Source organism: Anser cygnoides, chromosome 7, assembly GCF_040182565.1.
Source record: "Anser cygnoides isolate HZ-2024a breed goose chromosome 7, Taihu_goose_T2T_genome, whole genome shotgun sequence".
Taxonomy (NCBI): Eukaryota; Metazoa; Chordata; class Aves; order Anseriformes; family Anatidae; genus Anser; species Anser cygnoides.
This window is the reverse complement of record NC_089879.1, coordinates 26,332,619-26,350,070: the sequence shown is the minus strand read 5'-3', so window position 1 is coordinate 26,350,070 and position 17,452 is coordinate 26,332,619. Positions and strand designations below refer to the sequence as shown.

The window sequence follows — 17,452 nt, the reverse complement described above, 5'->3', positions numbered from 1 at the left end:
CTCAATTTCTCTACAGAAATCACTCCAATTAACGAGTCTCTGAACAGAAGGAAGTACTTCAGATAAACCCTTACATGGACATTCTTGACTGAATTTAATTCTGATTTTCAGATAACTAAATTCATTTATCTTTGTTTTATTCCAGGCTCCGACATTGATTCGTATGACAGATCCATTCCATTTCCTCTCTGTCTCCTTCTTCAGTTTGTCTACCTCATTTTTATTTCCAAGATGAGGGACCAGGATACTTCCTGCAGTCTCCAATATGCTACTGAACGCAAATGAAATCAACATTATCTTTTAAGAACTTTTTTTTTTTTGTGAAGGATGAGCACTTACATGAGTTTGGCTCACATTAGTTCAAACATATTTCTGTGTTCAGCTACTAGGTTAGTAGGAAAGGTTCTACAAACAACTAAAAGATTATTTATAGTTAAATTTAAAATAATAAAGGTGCCAATCCAAGACTGCAGTCACTCTATATATAGCAGTTTGATCATGTTTAAGTGGCAAAGTAGTTTAACTGTAATTTTTATCCTCTTCATTGTTGTATTCTGCTATCCAGAGACAGTGTCAGCATCACCAGGTAAGGGGCCTAGGGCCCTACACTAAGCAAGCTAAGCCTAGACCAAAATAATAAGCAAAGTTCTGCCAACACATTAAAGACATCAGTCTCAAATTTTTAAAAGCTAGTTTTAGAAGTAGCTAAAGTAACAAGAGCCAGCAAGTTGTTTTATTCAAGATCTTAATTTTTTTCGTGAACTAGCTTTATGATTGTCAGTATTTGCACAGTTTGTTACTACGCATCCTGTAACTTGTTTAGCTAAAAAGGAAAAAAACAAAACAAAAAAAAAAACAACTTATTTCTCTACAAATATTTTTAGAACTCAAGATATTTCTCCTTTAGGTCTTTAGGATTTAAAGCATCGTTTTAACATATTGATTTCTTAAGGAGAATTAATATTCAATAGATGTGCTGCATTTCCTGCACTGGAAATCTTTATACCAACCAACACACTTGTTTAACAACAAACTGTATGTCCTGCATGCACCTGCTCTTGTATATCAATATATTAATGTATGCATTTGAATATATGTGCTGTCTGTTGTTGTCCATTGTCAGTAACAGGTTTCACCTTAGAAATCGTTAATTCACAGAAACCAGTATTTCTTGGCATACACAAGAAATGTGAACCAGAACACAGTCAAGACCAAAAAATAGCAAAAAAAAAAAAAAAAAAGCAAGAATTACACAACAGGTTAAACCCTCAAGTTTATGTATCAGAATAGTAGATCTGAAGTCAGTATTATTAGATCAAGCTACAAAGAATGATACATTTGTGTACCGAGTAGAGATGAAGAACATAGAGTTCACTTCATCATTGCCTCCACTTCTCCTATTACATCTCTCAGCCTCTGCTTGGTACAGCTGACCTTTAAACACTGCAGTAGGAGATTTGCATTTGTGCCAAAAGAAAAGATAATCAGAGGATTCCTCACTGCTCCCATCAAATTCCTTTTTTAATCTCAAGTTCACCCAGCCTATCACTTCGCCTCTCAGAAAGCGATACATCTCTTTGATATATCTGCTCAGGAGGAACAGTCTGTCTGCTTTCCCAAACAAAAAATTTCTGGTTACAAAAGATCTACTTTCTTCCTTGAGCAGACAGGAAATTTCAGTCTTTCCTTTTACCTATCATTTGTTCATGATCACATAATTGTTCTCTCGATACCAGAAGTTGTTTTCACCTCTGGTAGAAGTGAAACACAAGGCAGAATACAATATTCGCTAAAAATAGGCATGTCTTGCCAGGGATGATAAAGAAAGTACAACCAAGTTCCCTTAAGCTTTTTAATACAATTTTGTGGTAATTTGCATGATTTTAAGCAGTGTTTTTGTTCAGATTCAGTACAGAGCCAACTTTGGAATTTCCTATAAGAATGTTCGAAAATGTTTCCATATAATCAAGTATTTCAATTAGATTTGCAATTTCATTGTAACATTTTGAATGAAAAGGCATTTCAAATCAGAACCTAGATGTGTGAAATCTCAAAGCAGTTAGTTTTTATTTTTTGAAATGTTTGTATCAACATTAATGCATTATATTAAGGAATTACTATTAATAAAAATAATTTTCTAACCAAAACATATCTTTTGTAATTATTATTTTTTAGCCAAGGCTTAATAAGACTGAGTATAGACAGAATATTAACCCAAATATGGTTGCTTTTTTCTTTCTACAACACATACTAGTTTCTCAATATCACATAATCAATATTCAGACATACAAATATTTGATGCAGTATATGAGCAAAATAAGGTACAGTAGCATAGAATAACCTCCATATGAAGAATATTTGAAGTGACCTTTGATACTCATGAAAATACTTCAGCTGCTGCCTCTATTTCATATATGGAAAGCATTCAATGTAATAGCCAAAAAGTGTTTCTTTTTCCTTTTTGTTTTTTAAACCATGTAACTAGGACTATTTCATTTTCTCCACACATTTGAATACAGTATTCACATTTCCAACCAGGAGATTCGGCCTTGTGCAAGTACAGCATAGCTATAATGGTACGAAGATGTTAACCGAGGAATCTCAAATACCTTGCCACTGTCTGAGCTTTTTAAATATTAGCACTGTCCAAAAAGCACCAGCTAATATTTCTGGTAAGTTTAGCTAACATCCCAAGTGTCCCTGCACTTTCTTAACAGAAGCTAAAACCTCTAGTCTAAGACCAAAGAGCAGTTAATAATCTCAGGAGAAAGATAACATAAGAAATCATGGAAAAGAAGTAGCACCTGTAGCTGCTACTACTTTGGAAACATCATTGCCCCAGACCTGGTGTGGTGTTCAGTCTTCTCATTTCACTGATATCTCACGCTTCATTAAACTTACATACATACTTTTGAACTGTATCACACTGTTATGTTTTAAATTAATTTTTTAAAGGAAGACTGTAAGCTTCCACATGCTAAGTCAGAAGAGAAATGTTTGTAAGAAACATGAATCCTCAAGCTGATTTACAATGGTCACTGGCCTATGGTCACTGGCTAATGGTCACTGGCCTAGATACTGTTTGTTTCTTAAATCAGACTATCAGCACTTACAGAAACAGGCAACTTAGCTTAATTAAGATTTCATATTCAGAGAGGAAAAAAAATATGCTCTTTCTCTAGACTTTTTGTTTATACTGGAGAAATTTTCATTTTCTGATTAAAATAGAAACCACAGAAAATCTCTTCATATTTCATAAAGTACTTCTAGTTTCCCATATCAAACTCACTGCTGGAGAAAACTGTGAGAATATGAACCTTTAATGTCCAACTTGGTCTACTTTACTTATACACAGAACAGTCTCATAACCTACTATTCAAACATCCCTGATCTTTGGGACATAGATGCAAAAAATGCACAGAAAGGTGAAAGATACTCAGTTAAAAACTGCTATATGGAACACAAGAAATTGTAACATATGGTTTAAAAGACACAAACACTCCCCTCTCAAGGTACAATTCATCTCACCTCACTTCAGCTATCTAGAAATTAGACACCCAGTCTAAACTAGTCATTTAGTCAAAAGAGAGACAGGTACTTACTATTAGTAAGATAAATCTTCTCTGAGAAATCATTATCTTGGGCTAAGTGTAAATGGGATAAATAAGGCTTTATATTGAAAAAAGACCAACACAATCAATCAATCTCAGAAAACCTATCTGACTTTTTCTATTTAGAAGACAAACCAAACCAAACCAAATGAGTGAAGTGATACCAGTAGTTACTGGTACAGGGAGAGGATTATTACTTATTTTAATCTGAACTGAGTAATTAAGACTTAAATTGGAAAAAAAAAAATAATCAGTGGCTTGTTTTACTTAAAAATGGACTTATATCCAAATGCTGTAACATCAAATGCATTGCATTATCTATCACCATTGGGCATGGTGGCTGCAATATTAATATCAATTTTTGTGTGACTGGATATCTGAATACACAAATACACAGGTCTTGTTGTACTGGATTCAAAAATTTATTTTGCTAATTTCTGCAAGCAAAGTTATCACTGAAATAAAATGAAACACTGATAATTTTACCAATCCAGCAACAGCAGCAACATTTAGAACGGACACAGGATTTCATGGAATGAAAATCTGTATCAACTTTTACATAGGGCACACTAAAATAATAAAACTATCTTGATTGAAATGATGAGTAATTATTTTGAAAATGCACTATCAATCCTGTATTGCAGTATGTTGTCCTGTCTCCATTTTTGCATTGATATCATCAAATTAATCATTGGTGCAACACTAACAGCATGACCCTAGCTAAGCAATGTTGTATGTGTATGGAGCATGTTCAGATGGAATGGGATAAACCTGAAACACTATTTTAATGAAGAGACTTAGAGAAGCTGAACTCTAGACTGGATCAAGAAAAAAAAAAAAAAAGCTACATTTTTTTAAATTTCTGTTTGGACAGAATTAAATTTTAGCAGAGGGTACCTAAGTCTTATTTTACAGCAAATATCTTCAATTGCAAAAGGTTAACTTTATATGGATAAAAAGGAAATAGTTATAAAGCTTTCTTATTCCATAAATAACTTTTAGAAGAGCAATGCTAAAACCAAGCAGAAATTGACAGATCTATTTCCCTACAGTCACGCAACTGAAAAGTGCACTCCCTAACATTTCCAGGAAAGAGCTGGATTGTTAATTGTGCTGTGCATGCAATAGTGAGATCCAGGCATGTAGATCCTGCCACTCCTCCTCATCCTGTTCTTGGACAAACCACAGAGCTTTACTAAAAATCACTGTGCCTGAGTAACCAGCAATTCATAGCTGATACATAAGATTATCATCCTTTTTTTCTTTTCAACCTCAGGAACAAGTCTGGTGGAAACCGGGAGAAAGCTGTAAAGCTTTGTAAAGCATCTGAGCTTTGTAAAGCAGCTGGTTTTCAGATCTCAGCCCTTGCAAGAAGCTTCAAGATGTCATATGTTCCATAATGTCTATTTGCAGCTGACAAATATATAATTATTTTTCTAATAAAAAGGTGGCTTTTTTATTGAATAACATGGGTTGTCATGCTTCAGTTGTTGGCCTCTGCTACATATACGATATATATATATATGTGATCTTGTGCCCACATCAGAAGAATCCAAGGAGGGATGTGACAACTACATGTAGATGGCAAAACTGCCTTCATAGTTACATTACCATTGTCTGATGTCTCATCTACCTCACCTACCAGTCTTTTCTACTATTGTTACTGTCATGTGTTATTCTTGGCAACTAATTTTACTCAGTTGTTTAGCTTTTCAAGTATTTTACCTTTAATTATCATGTCCATTAGTATTCCACAGTCAGGCATACACTTGTATTCAATATGTGACTTAAGTTATTCTCAATTACAAAGAATATGAAGCCCAACTCTGCAATGGCATACATGACTAGCTTTCCAACTTTGTATTTCATAACCTGAGATCTGTAAAGAGATTTCATTTTATCTACATATTGTATTACTTGGCAAATTAAAGCAACAGATCAGTGCTCTATTATGGTCATTTTTAAAAATACATATTTTGTGCGTACCAACTTTTGAGATGCTAAAAAACAAAATATGCTTCCATTTTCCAATATAATGTATTTAAATGCTATTCTATTTATATCAATTTTTTTGGTATTCCACTTTCTACAAAAGAGCTGCCATAATTCTTTTTCTTTGCTGCTGTTGTTGGAAATTATTGAATTTCTTCTTAAAATAAGATAAATCTGTTTGTACATACAAAGTCCCTCTGTGACAACTTGGTTACCTGTTAATATTTTTCTGTTTTTGTTTTGTTTTACCATTGGTAGGCCAGCAGTTGACAGATGTAGTAGTACTACTATCTAACTAATTTGCTTGCAGGTTTAGCAGACCAGTTTATCAAAATGCTGCTGAATATAATCATCAAGCTCTTGTTGAAAGATATTGTCAAGTACTCTAAATCAATACAAGCAACTTTCAAATAAGATATTTCAGTCCTAGTAGATATCCAAAAGATAGCTTCAATTTTATGTTCATTTTGAATAGCAGTATCCAATGTAATCACTAGTAAAGCTATGAGTTGAAATAACTAATTATACGATAGGAGGTGGGACTGTGTGCAGTCTCTCTGAAAGCCAGTTACTTAAAATTTTTAAAAGTGCCTAACTGTAGGCACCATATTAAATCATAACATAAATATATATACACAGACCATGTATACACTGTGTACCTAGAGTAGGATTAGTCTACCATGTCTTAGAAGGCTTCCACTTGGAGCTATTACTCCCTAAAATCAAACATTTGATCAAACTCCCACTGAACATCTTTGTGGAAAGGCTTACACTAATTTCTCAAAGAAGAATTCCCCACCACATAATGTTTATGCAATAAAATAGGATAGAATTGCCAATACCACAAAATCCACTATCTCACTGCATACCATTACATAAAAAAATTGAGCATTTTTGCTATTACATTAGGCCATTAATGTATTCTTACCTGAAATACCACACTTAGTTGGTTTTACGGTATCTCACTGCATACCATTACATAAAAAAATTGAGCATTTTTGCTATTACATTAGGCCATTAATGTATTCTTACCTGAAATACCACACTTAGTTGGTTTTACGGTATCTGGAAGCAAAGGGAACGTTGCACTGGCAAGTCACTTACACCATATAGCCAAAAAAAATCAAGTCCATAAAACGTACCTCCACAAGTCTGCTGGTATGTTCTCGAAATATAGCAGCATATTCTTTTATTTCCTTTTCTCTTCCATTTTTAGCAGCTTCAATGAGAACTAGAAGTGGAACAGTGGTATCTAAGAAGGAGTCTGAGATGTGATCTATAATGGCTTTACGAAGCTGCAAAAGATAGCATTACACTAGTATCAGCTATTTACTGAAGTCTGTTATATATATTTATATATATATAATGACTATTTATTAAAGACTACTGTAATTATGGCTATTAATATTCTATAACATCAACATGTACATGCTGTATTCCTACATTAGGGGCAGGATTACGTGCCTAAAACTTACTGCAGCTACAATTTGCCAATTACATAGAAAACACTAATTTTAGGGACAATTTTTATCTAACAGTACCTAAATATCCATGCTCATATGTGTGAGCATATGCCTGTGTGAGTATAGATACACAGAATACTTAAAACATGTATTAGCACTCTCAAAATCAATGGAGCCAAACAAATATTCATGTTCTTCAACGAACAGAATAGACTACTGAAATTATTTGCACACATTAAAAATTAGTTAGACGAAACCTAATTTTGTTTTTTGTTTTCTCACTGGTAGTTCAGATGCCAAGGGAAAAAGCTATTTCATTTTACAAAGAAAGTATTAACTTCATTATGTTTGTACTCACAAAATATCCCGCATCACAGTTTCATAATTGCAAAATTACCCAAATATTTTCTATCTTGTTGGAAAAAACAATGATACATTTTTATATGTTAGCCTTCATATTAATTTTATCAATGAGGTTACTGATTATGCCACCTGATAATAGATTAATAGAGCAAGAAGAATTATAAGCCAGTCTGAAGTTCAATTTTCTCTATTTAAATTTATTGTTCTTGGAACTTCTTTCTCAAATTATTAAATAAGTGTAACATTCTCTGCAAATTAGCTTTCTTAAATTAGATTTTATGTAAGCTTTCAACTGATCATTGGGACTTCATTTGCTTTATTTAGAGGTTATTTTCCATGTTATAATCCTAACCATGGCAACTGTTCATTTTTATCATAGAACACGGCATGAAATATACCTATCAAAATTACACGAGATGGATATGAATTATTGAGTTTACAGAATTTCTTACTGCAAAAAAAAATATTTTTACAATAGATGTAGAAAATATTGTTTGGAACAGAAGAGAAAACAGAAGTCTTAAGCTTCTACATGCTGACAGGTTTGTTGCTGAAGGAAATGTTTTCATTTAGCGTTCTGCACCAATGTGCATCTATGTGAAAACTCACTAAAGGTAAAGACTCCTAGAACTATAAAAATGCAAAACAATCTTTTTGATGCTGCTGCCATTATAGATAGGGCATAAGAAAATGCATAGCACAAACAACGGCTGAGAGATCTGTTGATTCTCAAGACAAGATTTGGATGTGAATTGCTCCACTAGAGCTTTTGGATAGGCTCAACATCCAAAGACAGTTTCGACTGATTCACCAAGTACTTAGGATAAACTAAGCAACAAAACCACACAGACTGGTTTAAGTTTGGAATGTTTTTGTCTTCCAACTTACTATAACTTACTGCGTTAGGAGACTCAATCTCGATACACTGTATGCTCTCAAAAACTATTTGCAAAGACAGAAGCTATGACATCCCAACATAGAATTGGATTCTTACTGTCATATTCATGGTCCCAATTTTATTCATACTGCAATTTTAAGAGTGAAAAAGAAAATGGTAAGAAGCTTCACTACCAGAAACACATTGAACCTCCAGTTCTGCCAAGTTACCTGTTAAAGTTTCTGTGACAGAGAAGTCCAATTGTAGAAAAGAGACATTCTCACCTGCTTAAAATTAAGTACATGAATGTGACCTTGAGGAAGGACAGTTTGAAATATTAGGATTTTAATTTATAATAATCAACAATGAAACACTGTGTAACCATATCCACAGCTGATGACTCAGCATCTCCAAGAGGTTTTGGGTTCTTCATAGACCAGACTGTAGTAATTTTAGTCTTAATAATTATTTTAGGACCAGTGGCTGCAATGACCTCTGTCACATTCAAGGTAATTTAGAGGCGTTCAGTTTTAAACCAGAGTCCTAATTTTCTCTCTCATTACATAATTCTTTGCTGTAGCTTTTTACTGGTGAGCGTGGTTTAATTAACTTTTCATACATAAATTATCATAATTATTTTGTTCTAAAAAATCCTCTATCCTGCAATTCAACAAAGTGAAACACTTCTTCCAAAAAAAGATAATGCTGTGCTTTTGCTGAATACAAACAAGCTTGACATATGTTATTTCAGCTATGCTAAGCAACACACAAAGTTGAGATTTTCAAATATGGCTTGTGTGGCATTAAAGAATGAAGAAAAGCAATGTAAAACAGGGAAAGGAAAAAGAAATATCTGAAGCAGTATCAATTTCTCTTCATCTTAATCAGAACAATTCATTTTTTCCACTACTCCGTATGTTTGTTTCTGATTGGCCACTTCTCGAGCAAAAGGCTGAAAGCTGAGCAGAAATATAGGGAGACACATAAACAAAGAACAACAGCACCACTAGTACTAGCAGGCACTATGAGGGAAGTTATCGTGCTATGATTAAATTTTATCTCCTATTTGTAAATGAAAGAGACACCATCAGAAGAGGTAAAGCAGAGGGAGGATGATGTCTAACAAATTGTTTTATTTTTAAGGTGCAAGGCCTTATCCTTACCTTTTGAACAGACTGTTAGAGAAATGGAAGCATGAAGAATTTTTGTTTTGATATCAAAGTGGATAAAAAAGAAACATAGAAGAATGTTGTTAATAAAACATTGGACATAAGGTTGTCAAGAACAAACAATAGAGAACAGAGAATAAAATCCCAGCAGCTGTTTGCAACATTATTAACATCACTATCCTGATGTAAAGTAAAAGTAAACTGCTCACAGAAAACTCTACTGCCTCACAAGTCTACACTGGCAAAAGTCCTGGAAAAACTAAAAATTCATTATTAATGAGGGATCTCTCCTTCCTGTTTTAAAGGGATGCCAAGAATGCAATCTTGTTCTGTGTTTCAGAAAAAGCTTTCCATCCATGAAGAAGAAGCAAAATACAACTGTGTGAATATCGTCAATAATAACATTAAGAAAGAATATACACACACACACAAACACACACAAAAAAAAGACACTGCAGCAACCACAGGAGAAACATCTGTGCAAACTATTCACAGTAAACAACTGGGAGGTAACAACAGAGTATGGTAATTTCTCAGAATTAGATTCTGGATTGAACAGGCAACTCCATCCTAAATATTCATGGGGATTTGCTAGGCGGGGAAGCAGTGTAAAAAGTAGGTAAAACTGTACAAACAGAAATGACATGCACATCTTTGGCACAATACAAATAAAGTCACAACAAAACAGAATAGTTTTAAATCCCCAGAAGTACCAGCAAAGTTATTGAAGTGAATACAAATAATTTCATCTAAAAAGCAAGAGATTTTTAGAGCTTCCAGAACACACTGTTCTTGAGATGGCTACTTTGGTCTTCAAGTGTTGTCAGATACAGGCTTTCCTTCATTTCACTTACTGTGATCGAAAACCATGTTCCACATGGGTCCACGGGATAACTCATGATCAGGCACTGAATAAGCGATAACTTACACGATAGTTTTGTATACTGTGTGCTACAATGATAGCTACAAGGGATTTCTAAATACAATTTCATAAGGTTTCAGCTTCAACCCCAATTCTGTAGAGACAATCCCAGTAACTGGCTGAAAGCAGAGTACATTATGCACTCTGTAGCCTTGAATCAGCTGTAAGAACCTAATACCTGTCATGGTACACTGTGTCATTTAAAATATATATATTATAAAAGCTAAAAGAATACTTCAAATAACAATTTTCATGTTTCTAATAATGAATGTTCATAACTGAGAGCAACTATGAGTACTGCAACATCTGCAGGTGCACAACTTACAGTTTAGTGTTTCCCAGATCAGAGGTTAGACATTCTTCCTAAAACAATTCTAATGCAATTTACACATATGAACACAGAACTGGAGGGAACAGATGAACTATTTACTCATACATACCTTCCAGGAAAATATCAAAAAGCCATAGAGCTACTCTGTTTAAAGAAAAATACTGGTTCTAGATTGCCTACAAACTGGGGATGACTACATTTTGCCTGAACATTTTACAAGTGTTTATATAGGAAATAAAATATTTTAATATATTTTAAACACTGGAACAGAATGAAGAAATGTAAACTGTTATAAACTGAAGTTTAACTAACTTATGGAAGAGATGGTATGACAGAATGGGAGAGTTAACATACAGACTGACCTTGTGATGCAAGTTACAATGAAATGTGAAAGGAAACTGGCTAACTAGTTAGTTGTAAACACCATATTTATATTGTATTCATCTTATCTTTCAAGGATTCTCCTGACTGACCGTGGGAGACAGAAAGGAATTTATTCACCATCCTAAAGCACAGGTTGGCTTATAAGACTGTACATAAAGTTACGAGGGATATTCTTCCACCAGAAAACTGACCAACAGCCACTGCTAGAGATGAAATTAGAGCAGTATGTGCTCATGTTCTGTGTGGCCATAAATTTTTCATATGATTATGTGGGATGACCTGTCTCAATGTTCTACAGGCCTTTCAGTTCTCCTTCCTAAGCTGGCTCTTGGAGCTGCAAGGATGTAAGCACAGCTGATGTCTGCTGCTCACCTTCTGCAATACACCACAGTTACGGATTTTGTCTTCCACTAGCTTTAGGATACTGGGATGCAAAACGTGAGTGTGGACTGTAGACCAAGTATTCTCAGTACCCTTCTCTCTTGCTAAGTCCCCACAACAGTGGGGAACTAGACCTGGTGGTCCCTCCAAAGTATCTATTCCAACAACAAATAATAAAGTGAATGAAAATTCAGCAATATTTAAAATAAAACTAATCTTGATTTCCAAAGTACATTACTGATGCATTTCTACAGAAAATACTTATACATATGCTCTCTTAGATATGTGCACATGCAGAGTTTTGCCTATGTATATACACATGTACAGACAATATCTACATTTGGTAGGTTTTTTTGCTCAATTTTGACAATTTGGAAGTAGATATTCTCTGGAATATTGTAATTATCTTCGGTATTTCATTAACATAGAAGAAAGCTTTATTTTTGAAGTGCAGCACTATGTAGTCTGAAAATAGCAATTTATCTAAGCCTCTAGGTCTACCGTTTCTACCAGTTCCCCAGTTTGTTTACCTGTCTGCGAAGGTCTCTTGTCTTCTTGCACATACTATCTATTGCAACATTCAAAGTATTATTTTTTTCTTTCTTGTCAGTCTGTAAAAAATGACAGGAAAAAAAAAAAAACAATGGTTATTTCCAATCTCTTAGAAACTATGCTCTTTGTGTCCTCAGTTCGTCAAAGCATTTGATAAATCATATGTGCTTACAGTTTTGTTGTTTTGTTTGTTGTTTTTTTTCTAGTCTCACTGCATTTCAGGAACCAGTACCCCTACAGCCACAGAACACTGATTTGTGATGTTGAGCAAAAGTCCACAGAATCAAAACACGTTTTGCTAGCTGTATGTAGGATAGAAATTAAACACTTTTCATCTTCTGAATTACTGTAATACAGAAATTTAAAGTCCAAGGTTACTTATGGAACAACGTTAATATAATTATTATTATTGATTCCAATCTATTATCACCACATTAATGTGGAAAATCGCTTTTTCTCTCTATAAGCAATTTATAAACTCAGATGGCCTCAGTGCAGTTTGATAGTGCTTTAGTCAGCAGCATTTATTATTTTACTCCCACAGAGCAGAATGAGTGAGTTTCAAAACGTCCACAACATTGCAATGCAAACTCAATAAACACTGTCAATGAAAACATGAAAACAGACAATCTTTTCATTTAACAGCACATTCATTCTCGGCATCAACAGAAGATTGAGCTATTGAGATATTTCAGAAGCCTTTACAGAATCAGCTATATATCAATACAATATAGCAAATATATATATATTATATATATATATATTATATATATATTTATATATATATTATATATATATAAATACAATATAGCAAACAATCTTCTTATTTCTATCCATAAGCAAAGAGCTTATGTCATTACTATCTATTTGAAAAGTATAGTTCGCATTCTATTCTACCACCCAGCATTTTTCCTATACAATAGCACCATAGCAGTTCTATATCTACTAGTTGTTTTGAACAATCTTTTTCTTATGTTAGTACATACCCTATATGAAAAACAAAAATGTCTGCTGAACATTGTTTCTCTAAAGCAATCATTCATTGCTCACTAACTTATATTGCTCTGGTCTAAAGGAAAGAAACCCCAGTAAAAGTGTCTTTACATAATGTCTTCAGTCAGTACTCATAACATGTCTGGAGAAAGGACTACATTCTCCTAAATGTCAAAGAAATAGCTTATGTTTACTAACCATAGTATTTGGACCTCAGCTATAGTACACTACTAAGTTTATATTATGAACATAACACATCATACCAAAATAAATACTAGTGAAAACAGAAGTAGTCATACCTCAGTATGTACCTAGCTGTATAGCCTTCTTATACACACTATATAATATTTCAGAGTTATTTCATTGCTAAAAATAAAAACATCTGTGAACAGAGCAATATGCTTAGTATTAAAGCAGAAACTAGAGATGATCAGGAAAAAGCTTTTATATTACAAGTCAACATGTAATGTAATAAATGTCTCAAAATGAGTAACATTTTCCATCAGATGAAGGGAACAATTACTTTCAAAAATTATTTCAAGATTCATGCTAACATAGAAATTTTCCTATTACCTCCAGTTTCTGAAATTGCTTATAATCTTCACAGGGAGGAGATCAAACATACATCTTGGAGAGAGAGGTCATTACAGTAATGTGACCATTTCTCCTACCAACACTTGCATAGGAACCAAAGTAAATCCAGACTCTTGTAATGCTTTGCAAGCTATTGTCAGCTTTGACAACAAAATTGATCCTTTCTGAACTGCTAGGAAAACAGGACTAACAAATGCATTGTGGATACAAGTCAGCTCAGTGTATATCTACGCATTTTTCAGATGATAAAGACACAGTTCCACAGTGGCACATGCTTTAAAACCTTAGTATTTAGAGCTTATTTGTCTAACAAGACAGAATCCACGTAAAATACTGGGTTTTTTTAAACGTTCCCTGGTAAGCTGCAACTTCAGAGGTGGCAACTAATAATACAGCTGGTTCTAAGCAAACCTACATCACTGAGGCAGCAAATAGGAAATAACCTTACTCAACAAGCATAAAAATATGAACAGAAGAAAAAAATATGAACAGCAAACAAATAAAACACCTTAGTTTGCAACTTCTTAATATAGCTATCAGTAATCAATGTCCAGAAAGCAAACTTAACTACAATTGAAGTTATTCTTCACCTTGAGTTTTCCCCATGAACTAAAGGTACTGTAAAATGCAGCTTCCAGATGAAGAATGTGGACAGGTCAAGAATATGGTTAGCTTCATAGCTTCAGACTCTCTTTCTTCCTTAAAGAATTATGTAAAACTCCAAAACATACATTACTGTTTGGATAAATCATTCTTATAAAGATTTAAGTATTTCAAAATTGTTTAATCTATTAGGGGGACACCTGACTAAAAAATCTATTGCAAGAGTAGTCTTAAGTACTAATGGCCTGGTATAGTATTGTCCAGTTTGTGATATATGTGATCCATTGGTCCTAAGTACTTTTGAACACTGAATTACTCTTTAAGTTAACCTTATATTCTTCTGCAGATTTTCTTCTCAGATACCTACATGACAGTAACCACTGAAGTTCTACAGTTGCTGATTACACTTTTTAAATAGCTTAAAAACACCAAATTCACTATTTTAAAAATGTGTATTACAAACAATGGCATACAGAAACTAAACACGATCTGAACATATCCACAGTATATTCTACTCCCCATTAATATAGCTAACGTGTCTGTGTTGGAAATATTTCGCATCTGCTTGTCAATTAATGTTGCTCTCATGACTGCTGAACTTAAAAACAAAGAAACAAATCTTCCCTGAAATAGTTCATTCCCATAAAGGTGACTGAATAAAGGAAAGGGCTAGGAAAATGATGCATGTTATACTAGACTCTGGTTTCCAAACATCATGCAACTGAGCTCACCCCTTTATCTCAGTTTTCCTGCCTTCAGCTACAGTTTTATTCTGTAAAATATATGTAGTAATAGCTATATGGCTCCCTTGTGAAGATATTACAAGCAATATCCAGCTCCTATTTCAATGCATTTTAAACACAAGACACGTTTTACAAGCACAAAATCACATTGTTATTAACACTTCAATAAGTGAAAACAAGTTACATTTAATTAACACTGCATAGCCTGAAGATAAATGCTAAGTATTGCCAGCAATACAGGCTTACCCTTTTCATATGCTGGCAAAAAACAGTAGTTGAATGACTCAAAAACTACACATGCAGAAATGCTTCCCTGATAGGTTTTCATTTAAAATAGCAAATATCTTAGTGCAAATCCTCAGTTGAAACAAATCACCACATCTACAGTGCTGTTAATAGACTTCATTTGTATCAGCAGGGAATCATGACCTTCATGGGCATTACAGACCCTTCTTTACTCCAAGATACACTGATGCAAACAAATGTGCTTGCCTTAGCTACACAGCCTTGAAGGACTCAAGGACATGTCTCCAGTGGTTGGTACATGCCAACAGTTAACAGTATTAACAAAGACAGCAGTGATTTCCAACTTCATACTTTGTTGATTTCAAGAGAGAGCTTAAACAAAAGAATATCATTATTTTGATAAGGTAATTATACTTTTTTATATCACATAGTGCTACAAATGTTTAACCAATAGTTGTACTATGTCTCCTGTCTGAACAGTAATTTGAAGATTATAAAGAAGATTTGGACAAACTACCTAAGTGACAATCTAATCTCTTCAAGTACTGAGGTTCACAGACAGAGGCTAGCTTTATAATAAGGTTACAGTTAGCCACAGGTATTACAATAGTAAATACTGTCATCATTCTGTGAATCCAAGAGGCAACATCCCTTTTAGCCGTAATCAAGAATGCAGTTACAATAGAGAAATGAAGTATTCTTACCAGCAGGACTAAAATAAAAAGATCTGGCCAAGTGAAATAGAGCTAATGTATTTACATATACACTGGTGGTAAAGTATTCACAAGGATTAATGTAAATCTTGCAAGGCTGCAACTCCCTGAAGTCCCCTTACAGTCACCAAAGAGAAAAAGGAAACATTTTAGCATCACCTCTGAAAGGCCTGAGCCTCATTCTAGTCACTACAGAGGGTGGTGAAAGAGATTTAGTTTATCAAGTTGAATTTTTGTCTTGAGAACAGTTCCCCAAAATATTCACACACATCTGTAGACTCTAGTTTTTCAGTGTTGTGGAGTAAAAGGGAGCAGTATTAATTTATCACATCCATGGCGAGATGAGATCAGAAGACTTCTCTGAATTCTGTATTCCAGAACAGCTGGAGTCTGAGCTATAAACTTAAACAAGATATTACTTTGGTCCAAAAGGATTCCTGCAGTATCTGTATGGCAACAACACAGTCAGGAGATTCTACCCATGCCATTATCTAGGGCTTCAAGATACAGGAGCTGAACTGGGATCTTGATTGCATACAAGAGAAGTGAGGTTCTATCTGGGGTCCACAGACTGGAAGAGTGATGGTGGAGTAGTGAACGCAGAGCCTGGGACTTAAGCCTCACTCTAAATTTGTAAACTATACCATCCTTCTTGGCCAAGTCATCTTTGAAGGAATAAATATGTGCAAGTACTAGGCAGTATAAGGTTATAAAGATGCTATAAACCTTGTATGTCGTACCTGTCTGTGAGTGCCATTGACTACAAAAAATGCAAAGCATGAAGTTATTTATCTAGACAGAAATCCTGACTTACTTTTCTTAAACACCACTGTAAATGATTGTTTGTAAACAGGCAAAACAGCCTTCAGATAAACAAGGTGTTCCTGATGTTTGAAATATTTAGCTAGAAAGGTCTAACACAAGTTCGTCTTGCATTACCAGACTCACATATAGATTTAAAATAACAGAAGTTAAAAGATTGCAATGATCCTTCACTAGAATGTTAAAATTTACATACACGATCAAAACCAACTTCCTAGCATTAATCCATATAGTACTCAAAGGCTCTGCTGAAAACAGATTTTCATACTTAAAAAGACTACAGCCAGAAACTGAACCTATGTTTTGTGTCCTGGGATGCGTCTATATCTAAACTGTTGTACAATTTAGAAAAGACTAAATAGGAATAAAGTGTGATTTTCACTGCTTACCAACAGCAGCTGTACCACAACTTGGTGAAAAAAGTCTTTTGATTTACTTCAAAGTCCAAAGGTCAATTTTATTTTCAAAAAGACCAGCACATCTATTGGAATCAGTTCTCTGTGGAAAACTTCTAAAAAATGCCAAGCTAAAAGGTAAACACCAATCAATACTATAAGTTAATAAACGTCAGAGCTCTAATTAAATGACTGATCATAGTCCAGGCTATGTGTTGACTTACTAGAATCCTATATTAGACAATGATAAGGTCTTGTACATTGTAATGAAAAAATAATAATTATCACACAACCCAAG

At 34.0% G+C, this 17,452-nt stretch overlaps 1 protein-coding gene across 26 annotated transcripts in view; it reads right to left on the bottom strand.

The window, feature by feature from the left end:
* The window catches only part of CTNNA3 (catenin alpha 3), a 488,378-nt gene that overhangs the window by 191,152 nt on the left and 279,774 nt on the right, over nt 1–17,452 (bottom strand). For 19 of the 26 annotated variants that reach the window (XR_010833027.1, XR_010833026.1, XR_010833024.1 and 16 more), the window contains 2 exons: nt 12,024–12,104; nt 6,746–6,898 (listed from right to left, as the gene is read on the bottom strand). The exons of 1 other annotated variant lie outside the window; for it this stretch is intronic. Coding sequence is in view for 20 of the 25 variants with exons in the window: in XM_013173300.3 (XP_013028754.1) it covers nt 6,746–6,898; nt 12,024–12,104 (234 nt within the window). In the remaining 5 variants the exon portion in view is untranslated. Of the gene's footprint in view, nt 1–6,745; nt 6,899–12,023; nt 12,105–12,217; nt 12,363–17,452 lie in introns of those variants that run through there. 6 more of the 26 variants (XR_010833028.1, XM_067001114.1, XM_067001102.1 and 3 more) reach the window with 2 other exon arrangements.